Source organism: Bufo bufo, chromosome 8 (genome assembly GCF_905171765.1).
Source record: "Bufo bufo chromosome 8, aBufBuf1.1, whole genome shotgun sequence".
Taxonomy (NCBI): Eukaryota; Metazoa; Chordata; class Amphibia; order Anura; family Bufonidae; genus Bufo; species Bufo bufo.
The window spans coordinates 49,923,369-49,945,244 of NC_053396.1; the positions used below are offsets into that span (position 1 = coordinate 49,923,369).

The window sequence follows — 21,876 nt, forward strand, 5'->3', positions numbered from 1 at the left end:
ACACCACAATGGAAGGTCCGCGAAAGGAAATATTTTTCCCAGAAGGGCATCCCTGAACTAATGTCAGGTCCATAAATATTGGGACACGGACACAATTCTAACATTTTTGGCTCTATACACCACCACAATGGATTTGAAATGAAACGAACAAGATGTGCTTTAACTGCAAACTGTCAGCTTTAATTTGAGGGTTCATTACATCCAAATCAGGTGAACGGTGTAGGAATTACAACAGTTTGCATATGTGCCTCCCACTTGTTAAGGGACCAAAAGTAATGGGACAATTGGCTTCTCAGCTGTTCTATGGCCAGGTGTGTGTTATTCCCTCATTATACCAATTACAATGAGCAGATAAAAGGTCCAGAGTTCATTTCAAGTGTGCTATTTGCATTTGGAATCTGTTGCTGTCAACTTTAGAGATGAGATCCAAAGAGCTGTCACTATCAGTGAAGCAAGCCATCATTAGGCTGAAAAAAACAAACCCATCAGAGAGATAGCAAAATCATTAGGCGTGGCCAAAACAATGGTTTGGAACATTCTTAAAAAGGAGGAACGCACCGGTGAGCTCAGCGACACCAAAAGACCCGGAAGACCACGAAGAACAACTGTGGTGGATGACCGAAGAATTCTTTCCCTGGTGAAGAAAACACCCTTCACAACAGTTGGCCAGATCAAGAACACTCTTCAGGAGGTAGGTGTATGTGTGTCAAAGTCAACAATAAAGAGAAGACTTCACCAGAGTGAATACAGAGTGTTCATCACAAGATGTAAACCATTGATGAGCCTCAAACACAGGAAGGCCAGATTAGAGTTTGCCAAACGACATCTAAAAAAGCCTTCACAGTTCTGGAACAACATCCTATGGACAGATGAGACCAAGATCAACTTGTACCAGAGTCATGGGAAGAGAAGAGTATGGAGAAGGAAAGGAACTACTCATGATCCTAAGCATACCACCTCAACAGTGAAGCATGGTGGTGGTAGTGTCATGGCGTGGGCATGTATGGCTGCCAATGGAACAGGTTTTCTCTTATTTATTGATGATGTGACTGCTGACAAAAGCATCAGGATGAATTCTGAAGTGTTTCGGGCAATATTATCTACTCATATTCAGCCAAATGCTTCAGAACTCATTGGACGGCGCATCACAGTGCAGATGGACAATGACCCAAAGCATACTGCAAAAGCAACCAAAGAGTTTTTTAAGGGAAAGAAGTGGAATGTTATTGTAAAGGGAGAATATTAATTACCAATATTTGCAGATATCAATAATTAATATTCATAAATAGGAGGAGCCGTCTACCGATGACTCCGCCTATTTATACCTTTATTTAAAGAATAATACTTTCATTTTGCCTTACGCTAATCACTAAACTAGCTGCATGCGCCTTACTAACTACCGCTAGTAACCACACGTTACACAGTAGGTACAAATAACACACAGTATTTATTAACACCTACAGTACACAACGCACGGAATGCACTAACAATACAGTACTAAAAATACAGTACTAAACTACACTACACAATACCAAATTCCACCCACAAACTAACTATACAGTACACACACACACACATTAGCAGTCCACCCAACCTGGACTAAAAACTATCCCTATGAACGAAGGGTTTGCGGTGGCGCTGCAAGGGTAAATGCAGGCCACAGACACAGGGTTACAGGGGTTAACCCAGTATAGGGAGCAGATATGTTCCTATAGGATTAGGGTAGGGTGTTGGTAATCCAGGGGTAAATGGTAGGGGTGCAGCAGGCAGGGGAATAGTAGGGGTTAATCAGAGAGTGTGGGCAGAGGTAGGGGTGATAGGGGAATGGTGGGGGTTAATGATAGGAATATGGGCAGGTAGTGGGTATAGGTAGGGATATGTGGTAAGAATCGTTGGTGGGATAGTGGTCTGGGGAATAGAATAAAATAAGGGTTAATCGTTGGTGGAATAGGATGAAATAAGGGTTAATCGTTGGTGGGATAGTGGTATTCAACCCTCCAGGTATGCTCGTTGTCCAGGGGGGAAGCCTCTACAGGGCGGGCGGCTCGGCTCTTCCCCCTTAGTGCAGGGGCCGCCGGTTATTTATATCCGGGGGCCCGCACTGCGCACGCCACCATCAGGGACATGTGGGCTGGCGCAGTGAGATGACGTCACTGCGCCAGCCCACGCGTCCCCGGACGAGTGCGTCGGGGCCGCGCCACCTGACAGGCAGGAGAAACCTTTGATCAGTGGCGTAACTACCGGGGAAGCAGCTGCTTCGGGGCCCGGCGCCGTGTGTGACAGTTTATTTTCAAGTTAGTTAAATATCGATGTCTTAATGTTCAGGGCCCCTTCACAGCAGCGGCTGACCAGGCCCCCTCGCTAATGTGATCTAATCTTACTGTCTCCTAATGTGTCTGGGATTCGAACCCACAACCTCCAATGTATCAGTGTATCAGAGGCAAAGAATTTACCCTCACAACCATAAAGGATGCAATACAACTGAATGAAAAAAATATGAGACTTCTACTGTTATAGCTGGCTAAGTGTACATCTATACACATGACAGCTGCCCCAACACACCCAGCACTGCTATATCTCGATATGACAGCTGTCCCAGCACACTCAGCTCTGCTATATATCATGTGTATAGATGTACACTTAGCCAGCTATAACAGTAGAAGTCTCATTTTTTCAGTCAGCAGCAAGGCAGCTGTTATGGTCTTGTGGTTAAAAGCTTTGCCTTTGATCCAGAAGGTCGTGGGTTCGAATCCCAGCAGAAACTTTTCTGAAATACAAGCACTGACTCCATATATGGACATACAGGGCGGGACACAGGAAGAGGCTGCATCGCATCGCTGACATGGAGGCAAGTAGAAGTGTTTATTATTATTTTTTAATACCCGACTGTTACTGCCATGGGGGGAGCGGGGGGCACTTGATACTGGCACATCCGGTCCTAGCGATTTGTCTATTTTAATCTTTTTAAGTCGCTGATGTACTTCTTCCTGGGTCAGACAAGACACTTTTAATGGGGAATTTATTTTTACATTCTGCATGTCATCTGACAGTTTATTTTCCTCAGTGAATACACTGGAGAAAATTTTTTTTTAACAGCTTTGCTATCACGAGTTGGAGGTCCCAGGAGAGACCACCGCGTCGTCAAGCAATAAACAAACGGAAATCAGGTACAGACACATAAGAGTTTATTGCACAAACAAAAACCAGGGAAGGCAGCACAGACATAATATGAGCTCTATGTACCGTCAGCACAGTGGGAGAAAACCCCCACTGCGCCACTGTCTAGTAATACGCCAGAGGGGCATGACTAAGCAACTCCTGGTATTCACTAGGGCCCCAGAAGGTAGGGTTAGGCTTTGCCACAGGAAGTTGCCAGGGTCCACTCTGGAGCGTGAACTAGACAGTGACAGCAGGAACGAATGGACAACAGGTACCAGAAGGTACCGACGGCACATAGGCAAACATAACAGACAGGCAAATACAAAACAGGGCAACTAATAACACAAGCAGAAATACATAGCAAGGAAACAGGAGTGACAATGAGCAGAGAAGGACTTGCTCCACCAGTGGTAAACTGCATGGCCTTGCGCATTGCACTCTGCTGCAAAGAAAGGTGCAGCAAGGGCTTGCTGAACAGAGACATGAATACACACAAGGTAACTAAAACATAACTGACAGAACAGATAAACACAGGAAAGAGGACATCAATGAACAAGTAGGGAAACCCACAGAGCACAGACAGACACGGATCCCATGTGTCAGCAGCATGGGAGACTGAGTACAAACCAGGAGTAGGCCAGGCCAGGCCAGGCCAGAACAACACACACCAGGAGAGCTGACACAGAACTGAGGAAACCTCAGCCTTATATACAGGTTCCATGGGTGCAGCAGAGAGGCCACACCCATGGAGCAGACAGAGAGGATTAACTCCTAATAGGAACACAGGGGAGTTAACCCATACAAAAGCACAAATAACACACAGAAACGAAACTTCAGCGAGGAGCGCCGAACGAGCCACACAATGTACAGTATACCTCTACACTGTGCCACACAATATACAGTATACCTCTACACTGTGCCACACAATATACAGTATACCTCTACACTGTGCCACACAATATACAGTATACCTCTACACTGTGCCCCACAATATACAGTATATCTCTACACTGTGCCACACAATATACAGTATACCTCTATACAGTATACCTCTACACTGTGCCCCACAATATACAGTATACCTCTATACTGTGCCACACAATGTACAGTATACCTCTATACTGTGCCACACAATGTACAGTATACCTCTACACTGTGTAGTCTGTTCTATAAGCACCATTGTTTTGTGGAGGCGGACAGAAAATAATCTGGCAGTGCCCCTCCCGAGACCAGGCTCTGGATCCACCACTGGCTGATGGCTGGTGTCCCCCACAGCTTTTTGTGTCAGTTTCGGAGCCGTGTGGATCCTGCAGGAAGCAGGAGTTCTTCCTTATTTTTCATTCCCTCCCGGGCATGCCACGGCACACACTGTGGCGGTTTCTGCTGCGGTTGTTCCCTGTTTGCCCATGAATAGACCAAGCAGGAGCTAGCCCACTGTAAGCACTCCCCACTGCCCATGTTCTGGGGCAACGGCCTCTAGCGGTTCTCACACATGAATTGTCTCTGGCTTTTTTATGGCACCAGCCTTTTTAGAGACATATTTTGTCACAGTCTCTTATCATGAAGGTTTTCACCCTACAGAGAAGGTCACCTGAAAACAACCCCAAAATCTTTAGAATGCTGTTCTAAAAGGAGGCATAAAGACAATAAAACCACCTAATTAACAAAAAGGCCAGTAGCAAAAAAAAGCCTGCATTCTAATTTCTCATAGACCTTCAGCTGATATCTGGAGCTGACGTTTTCACTACAAAAACCGCACTAAAATCGCCATAAAAATGTGTGTGAAAGCAGCCTCAGCGCATGAGATAGAATGTGAACAGAGAACAGGGAGGCCTCTAGGACCCAGCGGAGTGGGAGACACACCTGCTGCTACAGATCAGGGAAACGCAGAAAGTAGACGAGTGGCAGCGCCCGAGACGACGGGTGAGTGAGAGTCCGCGGGTCGGGTGAGTGTGAAGGGACGGGCGGGTCTGGGCAGCAGTCTCATAAAAATGTGTGTGAAAGCACAGCCTCAGCGCATGAGACAGAAAGTAACGTCTCCACATGTGAACAGAGAACACAGGCAAGTCTACAGGGAGGGCTCTAGGACCCAGCGGAGTGGGAGACACACCTGCTGCTACATATCATATTATCAGGGAAACGCAGAAAGTAGACGAGCGGCAGCGCCCGGGCCGTGTGTGAGGGAGAGCCCGCGGGTCAGGTCAGGTGATGAGGGAGGGTCTGGGCAGGCGTCTCACCCGACTCCACTATCTTCCACAGAAGGCTTCTCCGTCTCGTGTGTGTGATGAGCCCAGCCGAGACACTTGTGGCCGCCAGCAGAGTTCTAACGGAGGAGCCGCGGACGTCTGACGGACGAGGGCAGAGTTCCCCATCACTTTTCATCCTGACGGCCGGCCGCAATGGAGGCTTTCTCCGAGGCTCCGAACCCCGCACCAGAAAATGGAGGTTACGTGTCGGTGCGGTCCCGCACTCACCCGCCGCTCAGCATCCTGACGTCCACGCTGCTCTTCTGCGCCGAGTCGGTGGCCGCCTGCGTCCTGGCCGCGGAGTACAAGCGCACGCAGGACACCGTGTGGATGGCGCTCACCATCGTCTTCATGCTGGTTCCGTCCATCATGGTCCAGCTGACCCTGACCTTCATCCACCGGGACCTAGGTAGAGACCGACCCCTCATCCTTCTCATGCACTTGCTGCAGCTCGGGCCGATCATCAGGTACGGGGACTGTGTGGGAGGGTGCACACGTCAGCACTGGCAATGATGGCACATTCACACAAGCTCCAGCTACACAAGACTAGGGAGCTGCATGTACGGCCCTGGGGAGGGGCGCGTGCCGTACGTGGCTCTCGCTGGGGTGGGGGCGTGTGCCGTACGTGGCTCTGGCTGGGGTGGGGGCGTGTGCCGTACGTGGCTCTGGCTGGCGGGGGCCGCGTGCCTGTACGTGGCTCTGGCTGGCGGGGGGGCCGCGTGCCTGTACGTGGCTCTGGCTGGCGGGGGGGCCGCGTGCCTGTACGTGGCTCTGGCTGGCGGGGGGGCCGCGTGCCTGTACGTGGCTCTGGCTGGCGGGGGGGCCGCGTGCCTGTACGTGGCTCTGGCTGGCGGGGGGGCCGCGTGCCTGTACGTGGCTCTGGCTGGCGGGGGGGCCGCGTGCCTGTACGTGGCTCTGGCTGGCGGGGGGGCCGCGTGCCTGTACGTGGCTCTGGCTGGCGGGGGGGCCGCGTGCCTGTACGTGGCTCTGGCTGGCGGGGGGGCCGCGTGCCTGTACGTGGCTCTGGCTGGCGGGGGGGGCCGCGTGCCTGTACGTGGCTCTGGCTGGCGGGGGGGCCGCGTGCCTGTACGTGGCTCTGGCTGGCGGGGGGGCCGCGTGCCTGTACGTGGCTCTGGCTGGCGGGGGGGCCGCGTGCCTGTACGTGGCTCTGGCTGGCGGGGGGGCCGCGTGCCTGTACGTGGCTCTGGCTGGCGGGGGGGGCCGCGTGCCTGTACGTGGCTCTGGCTGGCGGGGGGGGCCGCGTGCCTGTACGTGGCTCTGGCTGGCGGGGGGGCCGCGTGCCTGTACGTGGCTCTGGCTGGCGGGGGGGGCCGCGTGCCTGTACGTGGCTCTGGCTGGCGGGGGGGGCCGCGTGCCTGTACGTGGCTCTGGCTGGCGGGGGGGGCCGCGTGCCTGTACGTGGCTCTGGCTGGCGGGGGGGCCGCGTGCCTGTACGTGGCTCTGGCTGGCGGGGGGGGCCGCGTGCCTGTACGTGGCTCTGGCTGGCGGGGGGGCCGCATGCCGGGTGGGAGACCGGGTGATGAGACCCTCACAATGTCTGCCAACTGCTGTGCCCTTCATTTCTGTTCAGCTCTGCTCTGCTTTCGTTGGAGACAGGAGTAAACCTTGTATGGATTTACGGAAAGCATCCTTTCTCTTCTTCGGTTGGACAGCCAAACAAACGAAGGAGCACAGCGCTCTGGCACTTCTGCCCACTTGCTTTACTGATCCGTGCTTTTGGCGCCCAGACCCCCCACAGATCAAAACTTCTGAAGTGACACAATAACATGTGAGAAGCATGTGAAAATAAGTGGGACACTATGTAATATGCAGCATGCTCAGTTTATGGGGGGGTGGCGGTGGCACACTATATAATAAACGTCAGCAGGCACAGTTCATAGATGGATATGGTGGTGTTGTGCTATATAAAAAGCAGCAGGCACAGTTCATGGGGGATATGGTGGTGTTATGTAATAAGCGGCAGCAGCCACAGTTCATGGGGGATATGGCGGTGGTGCACTATATAATGAGCAGGCACAGTTCATGAGGGGGTATGGCAGTGGTATACTACAGTAATGTCAGTAGGCACATTTCATGGGGGGTATGGTCATGGTACACTGTATAATAAGTGGCAGCAACAGTTCATGGAGGTTGGGACATGCCACGGATGTTTTTTTTTTTTATTGTCTTGTCCCATCCACAGCCTCCGGGACCCCAAGCAGGCTCCCAGCCCCAACCCTTTAAACTTAGTGTGCCATTGCTGTGTAGAGCTTCCTGGCACTATGCCAGAGTGGTTGGGGCAGATCTTCACTGTGGTGGGGCGTGGAGCTACTCTGGGGATGCTGGTTCCCGGTCAGGGCACAGGCAGGGACAAAATGAAGTTCCATGGGTGCCATTGGCAGTGTGGCTCAGTAAAGTTTCTATGCTGGGCACTAAGCTAGGCTCTGCCAGCACTGCTGATGTTGATTGGCTGGCCTAGAGCCCAGCATAGAGCGCTCGTTGGACTTGCGTGGGGTGGGGCCTGCATAGGCACAGGGGAAGCAGTCAGTAGGGAGCTCAAAGGCAGGGCCCGAGCTCTAAGCAGGGACTTGGGAGCCCTTGTATTTCTAATTGAAGTGCGGGCCATTTCATCGCTTACTGGGCTTGGTCAGCCTCTATTGGAGGTACTCCTAGGTCCTTGCTAAAAACCTTCTACCATGGTCTTCTACATCCTTCAGGTTTTTACTAACAGTGCTGTTCTGTCCCCTTCCAGCTCGATTTGTAGCCCTTATTCCTACCTCCCTGACGGCTCATAATTACTCATTAAAGGGGTTTCCCAGGATGTTCATATTGATGGCCTATCCTCAGAATAGATCATCAATATCAGATTGGTGGGGGTCCAACTCTGGGCACCCCCTCTGCTCAGCTGTTTGACAAAGCTGCAGCACTCACCGGAGCTCTGCTTGCAAGCACAGAGTTAGGCTACATTCACACGTCAGTATTTTTCTATAATCCGATTTTCTGTCCGTTTTTTGTGGATCCGTTGTTCCTGAAAATGTTTCCGTATGTCATCCGTTTTTTTGCGGATCCGCAAAAAACGGAAACATGTATAAATTTAAATAAGCAAATAAAGTTGTTTGGATTTCTTTAAAAAATAAAAATAAAATAAAAATTAAAATGTAATTTCCAGGAACGGATTCCGTATAAAACGGATGACATCCGAATGTCTTCCGTTTTTTGCGGATCCATTGACTTTGTATTGTACCAGGATCCGATTTTTCAGGAAAAGAATAGGACATGTTTTATATTTAAACGGACATGCGGAACGGAACAACGGAAACGGACAGCACACATTGTGCTGTCCGTTTTTTTTCCAGGACCCATTGAAAATGAATGGGTCCAGATCTGTTCCAGAAAAAACGGAACAGATCAGGAAAGAAAAAACGGACGTGTGAATGGACCCTAATGCATTGGATAGCGGCTGTTCTTGGTAAGTAGCTCAGCCCCATGTAATTGAATGAGACACAGATGTGCCTTGGCCATGTGACCAATAAAAGCTACGTCACTGGCCTAGGTAGAGGCGTAAGTGCTCACTAAGCATTTAGGCCTCTTCATACAGCTGATCAGCGGGGGTGTCGGGGCTCGAGAGTCAGACCCCCACCGAGCTATAGGTCATCAGTATTAAAAATCTTGGAAAATGTAAGCACCTAACAGTTCAGCCCCAACAGCATTAGCTCCACCACATTAAGAGGTATACAGTCAGGTCCATAAATATTGGGACATTTACACAATTCTAACATTTTTGGCCCTACACACCACCACAATGGATTTGAAATGAAACAAACAAGATGTGCTTTAACTGCAGACTGTCAGCTTTAATTTGAGGGTATTTACATCCAAGTCAGGTGAACGGTGTAGAAATTACAACAGTTTACATATGTGCCTCCCACTTGTTAAGGGACCAAAAGTAATGGGACAGAATAATAATCATAAATCAAACTTTCACTTTTTAATACTTGGTTGCAAATCCTTTGCAGTCAATTACAGCCTGAAGTCTGGAAGGCATAGACATCACCAGACGCTGGGTTTCATCTCTGGTGATGCTCTGCCAGGCCTCTACTGCAACTGTCTTCAGTTCCTGCTTGTTCTTGGGGCATTTTCCCTTCAGTTTTGTCTTCAGCAAGTGAAATGCATGCTCAATCGGATTCAGGTCAGGTGATTGACTTGGCCATTGCATAACATTCCACTTCTTTCCCTTAAAAAACTCTTTGGTTGCTTTTGCAGTATGCTTTGGGTCATTGTCCATCTGCACTGTGAAGCGCCATCCAGAGAGTTCTGAAGCATTTGGCTGAATATGAGTAGATAATATTGAACGAAACACTTCAGAATTCATCCTGCTGCTTTTGTCAGCAGTCACATCATCAATAAATACAAGAGAACCAGTTCCATTAGCAGCCATACATGCCCACGCCTTGACACTACCACCACCATGCTTCACTGATGAGGTGGTATGCTTGACGCATTAGGTCCGGATGCGTTCAGGGAAACGCGCACCATTTTGCAAGCAAGTTCAGTCAGTTTTGTCTGCGATTGTGTTCAGTTTTTTCCGCGCGGGTGCAATGCGTTTTGATGCGTTTTTCACACACGTGATAAAAAAACTGAAGGTTTACAAACAACATCTCCTAGCAACCTTCAGTGAAAAACGCATTGTACCCGCACTTGCTTGCGGATGCAATGCGTTTTTCACTAAAGCCCCATTCACTTCTATGGGGCCAGGGCTGTGTGAAAAACACAGAATATAGAACATGCTGCGTTTTTCATGCAACGCAGAAGTGATGCATGAAAAAAAATGCTCATGTACACAGACCCATTGAAATGAATAGGTCAGGATTCAGTGCGGGTGCTGTGCATTCACGTCACGCATTGCACCCCCGCGGAAAACTCTCTTGTGTGAAAGGGCCCTTAGAATTAGTCGGGAGGACCTGCTTTTTCATTCACTTTCAGCTGCAATCACTGCCAACCCGACTTCTAACAGCTATATCTTCTGATGTGGTAGAGATAATGCTGTGATTCTGGTATTGTTTACAGGGAGAGGGGGATGGAATAAAAAGAAAATTAATAAAAAAATGTAACAGTCTTGACTGAGCACAGAGGGGGAAATATTACTGGTGTTAAGGCCTGTATTACATCAAGGCCTGTCCAATCAGACCAATAGTCGGTGTGTATAACAAAAGATTTGTGAGTGTCAATGGCCATGTGACCGATAATTAATCAGAAAATCTGTCAGATAATCTGGTGCAATACTGGCCTAAGGCTAAAATTATTATGTCACTAAGTTGTGTGCCAGCAAGATTTACTTCAAACACGTATTAAAAATCTACAAAAAAAAGTGTGGGTTTTTCCAATGTGAGATTGATGCTGTATCCACATCTGCATTTAAGATTTTAGGAGCTGTTACAGCAGAGATGCAGAGCGCCAGAATTGCTGTATGCAGCGTAGCAGGGGCCCGCCGGATCGCAATTCATTATAATGGGATCCGTACAGTGTCCGGCCAGAATGCTGACTCTGTGCCAAAAAATATATATATTATGCTTTCAGCTATGCAGGATACAGCAACTCTGGTACTCCGCTGGAACACAGTAACAGAATGCTTACGCGGGTGTGGGAGTAACATGGTATACAAGGCCGAGAAAAGACATCTGTCCATCCAGTTCAGCCTGTTAACCTGCAAGTTGATCCAGAGTAAGGCAAAAAAAACAAAAACTGAGGTAGAAGCCAATCTTCCCAACTCCAATCAGGCAATCAGAATAACTCCCTGGACCAACGACCCCTCTCTAGTAGCTATAGCCTGTAATATTATTACACTCCAGAAATACATCCAGGCCCCTCTTGAATTCCTTTATTGTACTCACCATCACCACCTCCTCAGGCAGAGAGTTCCATAGTCTCACTGCTCTTACCGTAAAGAATCCTCTTCTATGTTTGTGTACAACCCTTCTTTCCTCCAGACGCAGAGGATGTCCCCTCGTCACAGTCACAGTCCTGGGGATAAATAGATGATGGGAGAGATCTCTGTACTGAGCCCTGATATATTTATACATAGTAATTAGATCTCCCCTCAGTCGTCTTTTTTCTTAGGCTACTTTCACACCTGCGTTCAGAGCGGATCCGTCTGGTATCTGCACAGACGGATCCGCACCTATAATGCAAACGCTTAGATCTGTTCAGAACGGATCCGTTTGCATTACCATGAACAAAAAAAAAAAAAAAAAAATATATATTTTTCCCCTCACCCATGACGGCACCCTGTGCGACTCAGGACCTCCCATCAGGACAGGAAACCTGAGAAGATAAAAAGGACACACCTCCACACAACACCAGTTCAGGTTTCCTGTCCTCCGGATGGGAGATCCTGAGAAGCAGCACTGCTGAAGACGTACCTCCAAGACACCGGAGCTGGGGAAGGTCTGTGGCTGAGTGCCGTGGGAAGTCCTATCCCTGGGGAGCGGTAGTTCTGTGGCCGTGCCGGAAGCCGCTCCCCATAAGTCTGCCTGCGCTTGCCCTCTCTCCGGCCCTGCGGGGAGCCGCTGTGGCCGTGTCCAGGCGGCTCCCCATGCTCTTCCTCGCTCTGCCCAGTTCCAAGATGGCGCCCGCGCGTCCGTGCGCTTATGCGCATGCGCGGGGCCGTCTCCTGGAGATGACGTCGGGGGGGGCGGGGCTTAGCCCGTGCAGGACCCGGAAGTAGAGGCCGGAGCGCGTCCTTTAAAATACAAATACGGCGGCAGGTTCAGGCAGCCAGCTGGGGCACAATTTGGATGTGCCACGTAGCGATCCTGGGCAATCATGTCGGAGCCTACAGAAGGACGCGCTGAACCCCAGGAACCCTTGAGGCCTGCAAGTCCGGTACCGGTCTGAGGATGGGGAAAAAAGGAAAAGCTTCAGGGTGAGAGCGTTCCTTTTTATTCTAATATGGTGTTTCTTATGATTGTTTTTTAGATCCCTAAACCACCTAAAAAATCATCTTCTAAGACAAGACACAAGGAATGTGCGGAGTGTAAAGTGCCCCTATCTGCATCTTATCAGAAGGCGTTATGCTCAGCGTGTATAGATAATCTGGTAGCAGAGCAATCCCAGACCCTTACTAAATCCATGAAATCTATTATTAAGGCGTCCTTTAAAGCATTCAGTAAGAGCCGTGCCAGGTCCCCAGATAAACCAGGAAAGGATACAGAGTACGACAGTATTGAGTTGGACTCTTCCGAAGATGGCGGAGCATCCGGACAACTATTGTCTAGTGATTCGGACTCCTCGGATGAAGATTATTCAGGGAGATCCTTCTTTTCCCCAGAGGACACGCAGCCGTTATTAAAAGCGGTCAGAGCAACCATGCAATTAGAAGAAGTTAAGCAGACCAGATCAGTTGCGGACCAGGCCTTTCAGGCATTAGGCCCTAAAAAACATCGGGTCTTCCCTATTCATGATAACATGCAAGCGATCATCAATAGAGAATGGAAGAATCCTGATAGAAAGTTTTTCTTACCCTCCTCGGTGAAAAGGAAATATCCTTATGAAGAGAAAGTTTCCTCCAGCTGGGATAGGGCTCCTACGGTAGATGCTCCAGTCGCTAAGATAGCTAAGAGATCTGCCCTCCCCTTTGATGATCTGGGTTGCCTGTCGGACCCATTAGATAAGAAAGCAGATATATACCTTAAACGGGCATGGGAAACTTCCGCTACTTGTCTTAGACCCGCAGTGGCAGCCACTTGGGTATCCCGGTCCTTAAGATTGTGGATTGAACAGCTAGAGAAACATCTGAGGGAAAAAAAAGCCCAGGGAGGAAATCTTAGCTTCTCTTCCCACCTTTGCTAAAGCGGCAGATTTTTTAACGGATGCTTCTACGGATGTTATGCGCTTTGCTGCCAAGTCCTCAGCTATGACAAATGCGGCTAGAAGAGCCATTTGGCTTAGGTCATGGAAGGGTGACCAGGGGTCTAAGGCCAGGCTGTGTGCCCTTCCGTGTGAGGGTGATAGATTGTTTGGATCCTCCCTGGATGACATCTTGGAGAAGGCATCTGACAAGAAAAAAGGGTTTCCTGTCCCTCAAAAACCCCCCTTTTTTCGTAAACCCCAGCAGGGCTTTAGAAAACAGAGGGGTAAGCCCTATGATAGGAAGGAAAGGGATAGATTTCCAAGAAAAACTAGCGGTTTCCTGTTTAAATCCCAGGATAACAAACCAAAAGACAAGCAATGACGCCAGACTCCAGGTTGGGGGGAGACTCTCTGCCTTTCTCCCGGCTTGGGCGAACGTCACCCAAAACAAGTGGGTTTTGGGGGGGATAGCGGAGGGATTCAGGTTGGAGTTCCGCTCCTATCCCCAAGTCTTTTTCACCCACACTCCAACTCCAAAGGATCCTCTAAAATCCACAGTTCTGGAGAGAGAGGTTCAGTTATTGTTGGACAAAGGAGTGGTTTGCCAGGTCCCGGGGAGGGAGGAGGGCAGGGGGTTTTACTCCCCACTCTTTTTAATAAAGAAACCCAATGGTTCCTTTCGTATGATTCTGAACCTAAAGCGTCTAAACAAATTCCTGAGATACAAAAAATTCCGGATGGAAACTATAAAGACAACTTTAGACCTGTTATACCAGGGTTGCTGGATGGCAAGTATAGACCTAGAGGATGCCTATTATCACGTCCCAATTCACTCTTCCTCCCAAAAGTATTTAAGGACGGCTGTCCAAGTACGGGGCCAACTTCTGCACCTACAATACAGGGCACTGCCGTTTGGGGTCTCTCAAGCCCCGAGAATTTTCACCAAGGTCGTGTCGGAGATGGTGGCATTCCTTCGATCATCTGGGATAGTAGTAGTACCATATCTGGACGACTTTTTGTTCATAGCCCAAACAAGGGAGCAGTTACAAGCAGAGCTCGCCCTGGTGTGCTCTCTGTTGAAGGATCTGGGGTGGAAAATGAATCAAGAAAAATCTTGTCTAACCCCTTCTCAAGTTTGCACCTTTTTAGGAATGCAGCTAGATTCTACGGCTCAGAAGACATTCCTCCCTCAGAAGAAAGTGTCCTCGACAATAGAGCATGTTTGGTTCCTTTTCCGGTCCTTCCAATGTTCCATCAGGGAAGCGATGGCAGTACTGGGGCACCTGACGGCTACAATTCCAGCCGTACCATTCGCTCAGATCCACACGAGACCGTTACAGTCAGATATCTTGAAGATTTGGAATGGTCTTCCACAAACACTAGAGAGAAAATTTCATCTTTCCTCCAGAGCAAGGTACTCCCTTCTGTGGTGGACGTCCGAGAAGAACCTCTCGATAGGAATGCCTTGGTCCTTCATAGAACCCATGCTGATAACGACAGACGCCAGTCCGTGGGGCTGGGGAGCTCATTCAGAAGGAAAATACTGGCAGGGAAGATGGGATTTAAAAACCCGGGTCTGCACGTCAAATTACAAGGAGCTCAAGGCGGTAGAAAGAGTACTAAAGGTGGCAGTTCCAGAGGTCTCCAACAGAAAGTTGGTATTTTACTCGGACAATTCAACAACAGTGGCCTATATAAATCATCAAGGCGGGACAAAAGTACCATCCCTAATCTTCCTCTGCCAGGAAATTTTCAAAATAGCGGAAGACAGGAACCTGGTCTTATCCGCAATACACTTGAAAGGGAAAGAGAACACGGTGGCCGATTTTCTAAGTCGAGTAGAACTCAGGCAGGCAGAGTGGAGTCTGAACGAGGAAGTTTTTTCCCAGATTGTAACAATGTTTGGGACCCCAACTATAGATCTCTTTGCCACCCGGAAGAACAGGAAGACAAAGAGGTTCTTCTCCCTAGATTACACAGAGAATCCTACAGCGGTAGACAGTCTGGCTCAGGATTGGAGCCAGGAACTCGGCTATGCCTTCCCACCTATTTCCCTAATCCCGCAGGTTCTGAAAAAAGTACGGACGGAGGGAGCCACCATAATCATGATAGCCCCAAAGTGGCCCAAGAGAATCTGGTACCCCACCCTCTTAAGTCTAGCCAGGGGCCCTCCCTGGGTGATCCCTCCGAGGGAGGATCTACTCTCCCAGGGGCCTGTATGGCATCCCAATCCGGGGATTCTTCAGTTGGCAGTATGGAGATTGACAGGGACATCTGGTTGAAGAGAGGGCTTTCTAGCAAAGTTGTTTCCACCCTTCTAGGTAGCAAAAAAGCGTCAACAGCTAGGAAGTATAATAGGGTGTGGAATGTCTTTTCTTCCTTTTTGGGTTCTAGCCCTGATCCATTTAGTCCTCCTGAAATCCCTAAGGTTTTGGACTTTCTACAAGCAGGGTTAGACAAAGGGCTCAAGGCCTCCACCTTAAAAGTTCAGGTGTCGGCCTTGAGCTACTTTTTTGACTTCCAATTAGCAAACCACCCGTGGGTCAAGCGTTTCCTTTCTGCCGCTGCCAGAATCTGTCCTTCCGTTAGACCTCTTTCCCCTCCTTGGGACCTAAATAGGGTCTTGACGGCCCTAACCGATAGACCCTTTGAACCCTTACTAGAGGTTCCCATTGACATCTTATCCATTAAGATGGCTTTCCTCCTGGCTATTACCTCGGCTAGGAGGATATCGGAGATCCAGGCCTTCTCGGCATTTCCGCCCTATACGATCATCCAGGATGACCAGATAGTTATTAGGCCCTTGCCTTCTTTTCTTCCCAAGGTTGTCTCCGATTTTCATAGGAGCCAAGACATTGTGTTGCCTTCCTTTTTTCCTAACCCCTCCAATAGCTTGGAGGAAAAGTTTCATTGCTTGGATGTCAAGAGATGCTTGTTAGTCTACTTAGATGTTACGGCTCCTTGGAGAAAGGACGAGAACCTCCTGATTCAGTTTTTAGGAGGAAATAGGGGGAAAAAAGCATCCCGAGGGGTTATTGCTAGATGGGTGAAGAAGGCCATAGCTAGAGCTTATATTTCCCTGGGTCTCCCCCCCCCCCTTCAGGTTTTGGGGCCCATTCTACGAGGGCGGTGTCTACTTCGTGGGCTGAGAAAGCTGATGTATCGTTAGCCCAGATTTGCAGGGCGGCTACCTGGAGCTCCCCGCATACTTTTCTTAAACATTACAGATTACAGCTCCATTCTGATGCTTCCTTTGGAGAGAAAGTCCTTCAGGCTGTGGCCCCCCCCTAGGTTCTACTTATAGTTTATCTCGCACAGGGTGCCGTCATGGGTGAGGGGAAAACAACATTGCTTACCGGTAATCGTTTTTCTCGATACCCATGACGGCACCCGATATTTCCCTTCCCAAGCAGATATATATATATTTGTTGATGGCTTTTTGCCAGGTCTATATGACGTAATATAGATAAAAAAAAAAAAAGGGGGTTTTTAACCCTTTGTCACTTCTCTCCGGAGAACAATTTATTTCTTCTACTGGTGTTGTGTGGAGGTGTGTCCTTTTTATCTTCTCAGGTTTCCTGTCCTGATGGGAGGTCCTGAGTCGCACAGGGTGCCGTCATGGGTATCGAGAAAAACGATTACCGGTAAGCAATGTTGTTTTTTTGTTCATGATAATGCAAACGGATCCGTTTTGACTTTACATTGAAAGTCAATGGGGGACGGATCCGTTTGAAAATTGAGCCATATTGTGTCAACTTCAAACGGATCCGTCCCCATTGACTTACATTGTAAGTCTGGACGCATCCGTTTGCCTCCGCACGGCCAGGCGGACACCCGAACGCTGCAAGCTGCGTTCAGGGGTCCGCCTGCTGAGCGGAGGACAAACGGTGCCAAACTGATGCAGTCTGAGCGGATCCGCATCCACTCAGAATGCATTAGGGCTGGACGGATCCGTTCGGGGCCGCTTGTGAGACCCTTCAAACGGAACTCACAAGCGGAGCCCCGAACGCTAGTGTGAAAGTAGCCTAAACTGAATAACCCTAATTTTGATCATCTTTCAGGGTACTGTAGTTGCCCCATTCCAGTTATTACTTAAGTTGCCCTCCTCTGGACCCTCTCCAGCTCTGCTATGTCTGCCTTGTTCACAGGAGACCAGAACTGTACACAGTACTCCATGTGTGGTCTGATTAGCGATTTGTAAAGTGGTAGGACTATGTTCTCATCACGGGCATCTATGCCCATTTTGATGCAACCCATTATCTTATTTAGGGATCGACCGATATTGACTTTTTAGGGCCGGTACCGATAATTTGTGAACTTTCAGGCCGATAATTTATACCGATATTCTGGGTATTTTTATTTTTGAGAAAAAAAAAAATTTCCTACACAAATCTGCTGAAATTTAATATGTTTATTAACGTGTATTTTTTTTTTTTGTAAATCTTTTTCATTTATACTTAATATTTTTGTGTGTTTTTACTAACTTTTAGCCCCCTTAGGGACTAGAACCCTTGTCCCATTCACCCTGATAGATCTCTATCAGGGTGAATAGGAGCTCACACTGTCCCTGCTGCTCTGTGCTCTGTGCACACAGCAGCAGGGAGCTGAACATGGCAGCCAGGGCTTCAATAGCGTCCTGGCTGCCATGGTAACCGATCGGAGCCCCAGGATTACACAGCTGGGGCTCCGATCGGAGGAGCAGGGGAGAGGGGACCCTGTGGCCACTGCCACCAATGTTTTTAACTGCCACCAATGCGTTCTGTGTTCCCAATACGTTATCGGTATATCGGCAAAATAGATGCCGATACCGATAACAGTCAAAATCCTCAATATCGGCCGATAATATCGGTAAAACCGATAATCGGTCTATCCCTAATCTTATTGGCCTTGGCAGCAGCTGCCTGACACTGGTTCTTACAGCTTAGTATGCAGTTTATTAAAATTCCTAGGTCCTTTTCAATGTCAGTGTTACCCAGTGTATTACCATTTAGTATGTACGGATGACTTGCATTATTCCTTCCCATGTGCATAACCTTACATTTTGTAGCATGTAGCTTTAAAGGGGTTGTCCAGGTAAGAGCTGAACCTGGACATTTTCCCTTCTTCACCCTGGCAGTATCTGAGTTGAACATTGGAGCATTTTATGCTCTGCTCTCCATTGCCCTGCGCTGAATCATGCAGGCAAGGGCTTTTTCTTGAAATCCGGCTAGGGCAGCCCTAAAGCCCGCCCAATAGTGCTAGTGATGTCACCGGGAACACTGCTAGGCAGAAGCCTCCTCCTCTACAGGGCAAGGGCATGAAATGCTCCACTCAGAGGGTTCTGCCGGGGTGTAGAAGGGGATATGTCAGACAACCCCCTCAAGCTGAAGCCTTATTAGTCCAATAACAGTTCAGCTAAAGGTCCTTTTGCACTGGCTGAGGTTCAGGGGAGTCGCACTGTCTAAATGGTACTGCCATTCATCTGTATCCAAGGAACGGGCAAAAGCTTATTTGTTAGTGATTTGCATTTTTTTATGCGGCATGTAATATCATTCTCCGGGAGCAGATGGTACTCTATAAATAGGGATTTGCTGCTGGGAACAAATCTGCATGAGGGCCAAGCGATCACAGCAGTGATTGTTCATCCCCATACAGCTGGATGGTTGCTGTATGTAAAAATATTCTCCCATCGGATCAATGATCAGGCAGGCGGTTCATTCCTAATAATTGCCTGTGCATTGTCCCATTTACATGAGCTGCCAGGAAAGTAGACATGAGAGCTACTCATTGAACCTGATGGATTTTGGTGAGAAGGGGACAGACCAGTCTGCAGTGAAACCTGAATACTGTGTAGAGGACAAGCCGCTGAAAATGTTAGTAGCTCAAAATAAGTGCAAAGCAATAATGAAAAAACAATCCCAAGGTCGATAGCTTTTAAAGGGCATCTGTCAGCAGATTTGTACCTATGAAACTGGCTGACCTGTTAGGATACTTTCACACTGGCGTTTTGGCTTTCCATTTGTGAGATCCGTTCAGGGATCTCACAAGCGGTCCAAAACGGATCAGTTTGGCCCTAATGCATTCTGAATGCTAATGGATCCGCTCAGAAGGCATCAGTTTTCCTCCGTTCCGTCTCCATTCCGCTTTGGAGGCGGACACTAAAACGTTGTCTGCAGTGTTTTGGTGTCCGTCTGACGAAACTGAGCCAAACGGATCCGTTCTGACACACAATGCAGTGCTCCAGACTAAAAAAAAATAACCAGGAGCCATTGGCTCCTAAACTAAAAAATTTAGGAGCCAAATAAAATTTTCTAGTCGCCAAATTTAAAATGCATATAATAAAAAAAAAAAAAAGGACTTGAGGGAGAAGATGAGACGCAGGTCCCAGTAGTGAGCCAGCACTACATATAGGAGAATACAGCACCACATACCTCTCACATCCAGTGACATCTTTTGGGGGACAAGGTGACTAAAAATGGCGAATTGAGTGGTTTTTATTTTTTTTCTGTTACGGCCTTCACCAGAGCGGAAATATTTTTTTAATATTTTGATGGCTCACACTTTTACAGATGTTGCGATATGTAATATAACATTTACAAACAATAAAAAATAAACAGATGTAAAATTGGGAAAGGGGGCGATTTAGACTTTTTGTATGTTTTTTATTTTATAACCATACCCCCCCCCCCTCCCCCTTAGGGGCTATAACCTGGATCTTTTCATCCCTTGTCCTATTCACCCTGATAGAGCTGTATTGGGGTGACTAGGACTTCACACTCCCTGCTGCCCTGTGCATAGTACACACAGCAGCAGGGAGATTACCATGGCAGCCAGGGCTTCAGTAGCGTCCTGGCTGCCATGGTAACCGATGGGAGCCCCAGCAGTGTAATCTGCCACCAATGGAGGGGAGGGGACCCTGTGGCCAGGGGGGGCGCACTGCACCACCAATGATACTAATAGTAGGGAGGGGCGCACTGCACCAACAATGATACTAATACTAGGGGGGCGGGGTGCACTGCGCCACCAATGAATATAATTAAAGGGGACCTTTCATGGGTCCAAATAATATGAACTTAGTAGCAGGCTGCATAGAGCGGCGCCCAGAAATCTAAGTGCACCTACTATTATTCCTGGGCGCCGCTCCATTTGCCCGCTGTGGCCCCCGGTATTTTCAACATTCAGAGCAAGGAGCAGGAGACGCCTTCTCCCTGACAGCAGTGCTGTCCAATCACAGCGCAGAGCTCAGAGAAAAAAAACTCCCTCGCTCTGAGCTCTGATTGGACAGCGCTGCTGTCATGGAGACGGAGAGACACTGGCGTCTCCTCCTCCTTGCTCTGAATGTTGAAAATACCGGGGGCCACAGCGGGCGAACGGTGCGGCGCCCAGGAATAATAGTAAGTGCACTTAGATCCCTGGGCACCGCTCTATGTAGCCTGCTACTAAGTTCATATTATTTGGACCCATGTCTTGACAAGGCTCAGGGGTCGAAACGTCAAGATTTCTCGGACAATTCCACAGAGGTTGGATAGCTGAACAGGCAGGTAGGCACCAGGTCTCCATCTTTGTCATTAGATCAGGAAATTTCCCCTCCCCATGATGGCACCCATGCAAGGAGGACCTCGAATCCGGGACAGAAAACTTAAGGATATAAAAATGTTCACACCCCCACCACACCTCAGTTCAGGTTTCCTGTCCTCCGGATGGGAGCTCCTGAGGATCCTTACCAAGTTTACATACCAGGGGCTGGGGAGGTCCAGGTCCGTGCACCGCAATGGACGCATCCCGGGCAGTGTAAGTCTCCTGGGGGAGCAACTGCTGAAGACTGCTTCCCTCCTGGCCTCTGGAGTGACCGCTGTAGCCGTGTTCCGGCGGTCCCTGGTCCTAGGCGGGGGTCCAGCGTGCAGCAGTTGCTGAGCGCTATCCAGAAGCAGCACGGGAAATTTTAAGATTGCTTACCGGTAATCACTTATCCATGAGCCCATGACAGCACCTGTATTTATTCCCACCTTTAAGGTTTTGTGCTTTCCTGTACATATGTATATACATATAAATAAATACAAATATTTATAGTGGAATATACAGTACAGACCAAAAGTTTGGACACCTTCTCATTCAAAGAGTTTTCTTTATTTTCATGACTATGAAGGCATCAAAACTATGAATTAACACGTGGAATTATATACATAACAAACAGGTGTGAAACAACTGAAAATATGTCATATTCTAGGTTCTTCAAAGTAGCCACCTTTTGCTTTGATTACTGCTTTGCACACTCTTGGCATTCTCTTGATGAGTTTCAAGAGGTAGTCCCCTGAAATGGTCTTCCAACAGTCTTGAAGGAGTTCCCAGAGATGCTTAGCACTTGTTGGCCCTTTTGCCTTCACTCTGCGGTCCAGCTCACCCCAAACCATCTCGATCGGGTTCAGGTCCGGTGACTGTGGAGGCCAGGTCATCTGGCGCAGCACCCCATCACTCTCCTTCATGGTCAAATAGTCCTTACTTTCAAAGTTTTCCCAATTTTTCGGCTGACTGACTGACCTTCATTTCTTAAAGTAATGATGGCCACTCGTTTTTCTTTACTTAGCAGCTTTTTTCTTGCCATAATACAAATTCTAACAGTCTATTCAGTAGGACTATCAGCTGT

The 21,876-nt window shown here is 48.6% G+C and overlaps 1 protein-coding gene across 5 annotated transcripts in view; it reads left to right on the plus strand.

Annotated features, from left to right (window-relative positions):
• The first annotated feature begins 4,783 nt into the window (after positions 1–4,783).
• XKRX (XK related X-linked) overlaps positions 4,784–21,876 on the plus strand; it is a 48,491-nt gene continuing 31,398 nt past the window's right edge. The window contains exons 1-2 of one of the 5 annotated variants that reach the window (XM_040442251.1): positions 4,784–5,105; positions 5,419–5,872. In XM_040442251.1, the coding sequence (XP_040298185.1) occupies positions 5,559–5,872 (314 nt within the window). In that variant the 5' untranslated portion in view covers positions 4,784–5,105; positions 5,419–5,558. Of the gene's footprint in view, positions 5,106–5,137; positions 5,873–21,876 lie in introns of those variants that run through there. The other 4 variants (XM_040442253.1, XM_040442252.1, XM_040442250.1 and 1 more) reach the window with 4 other exon arrangements.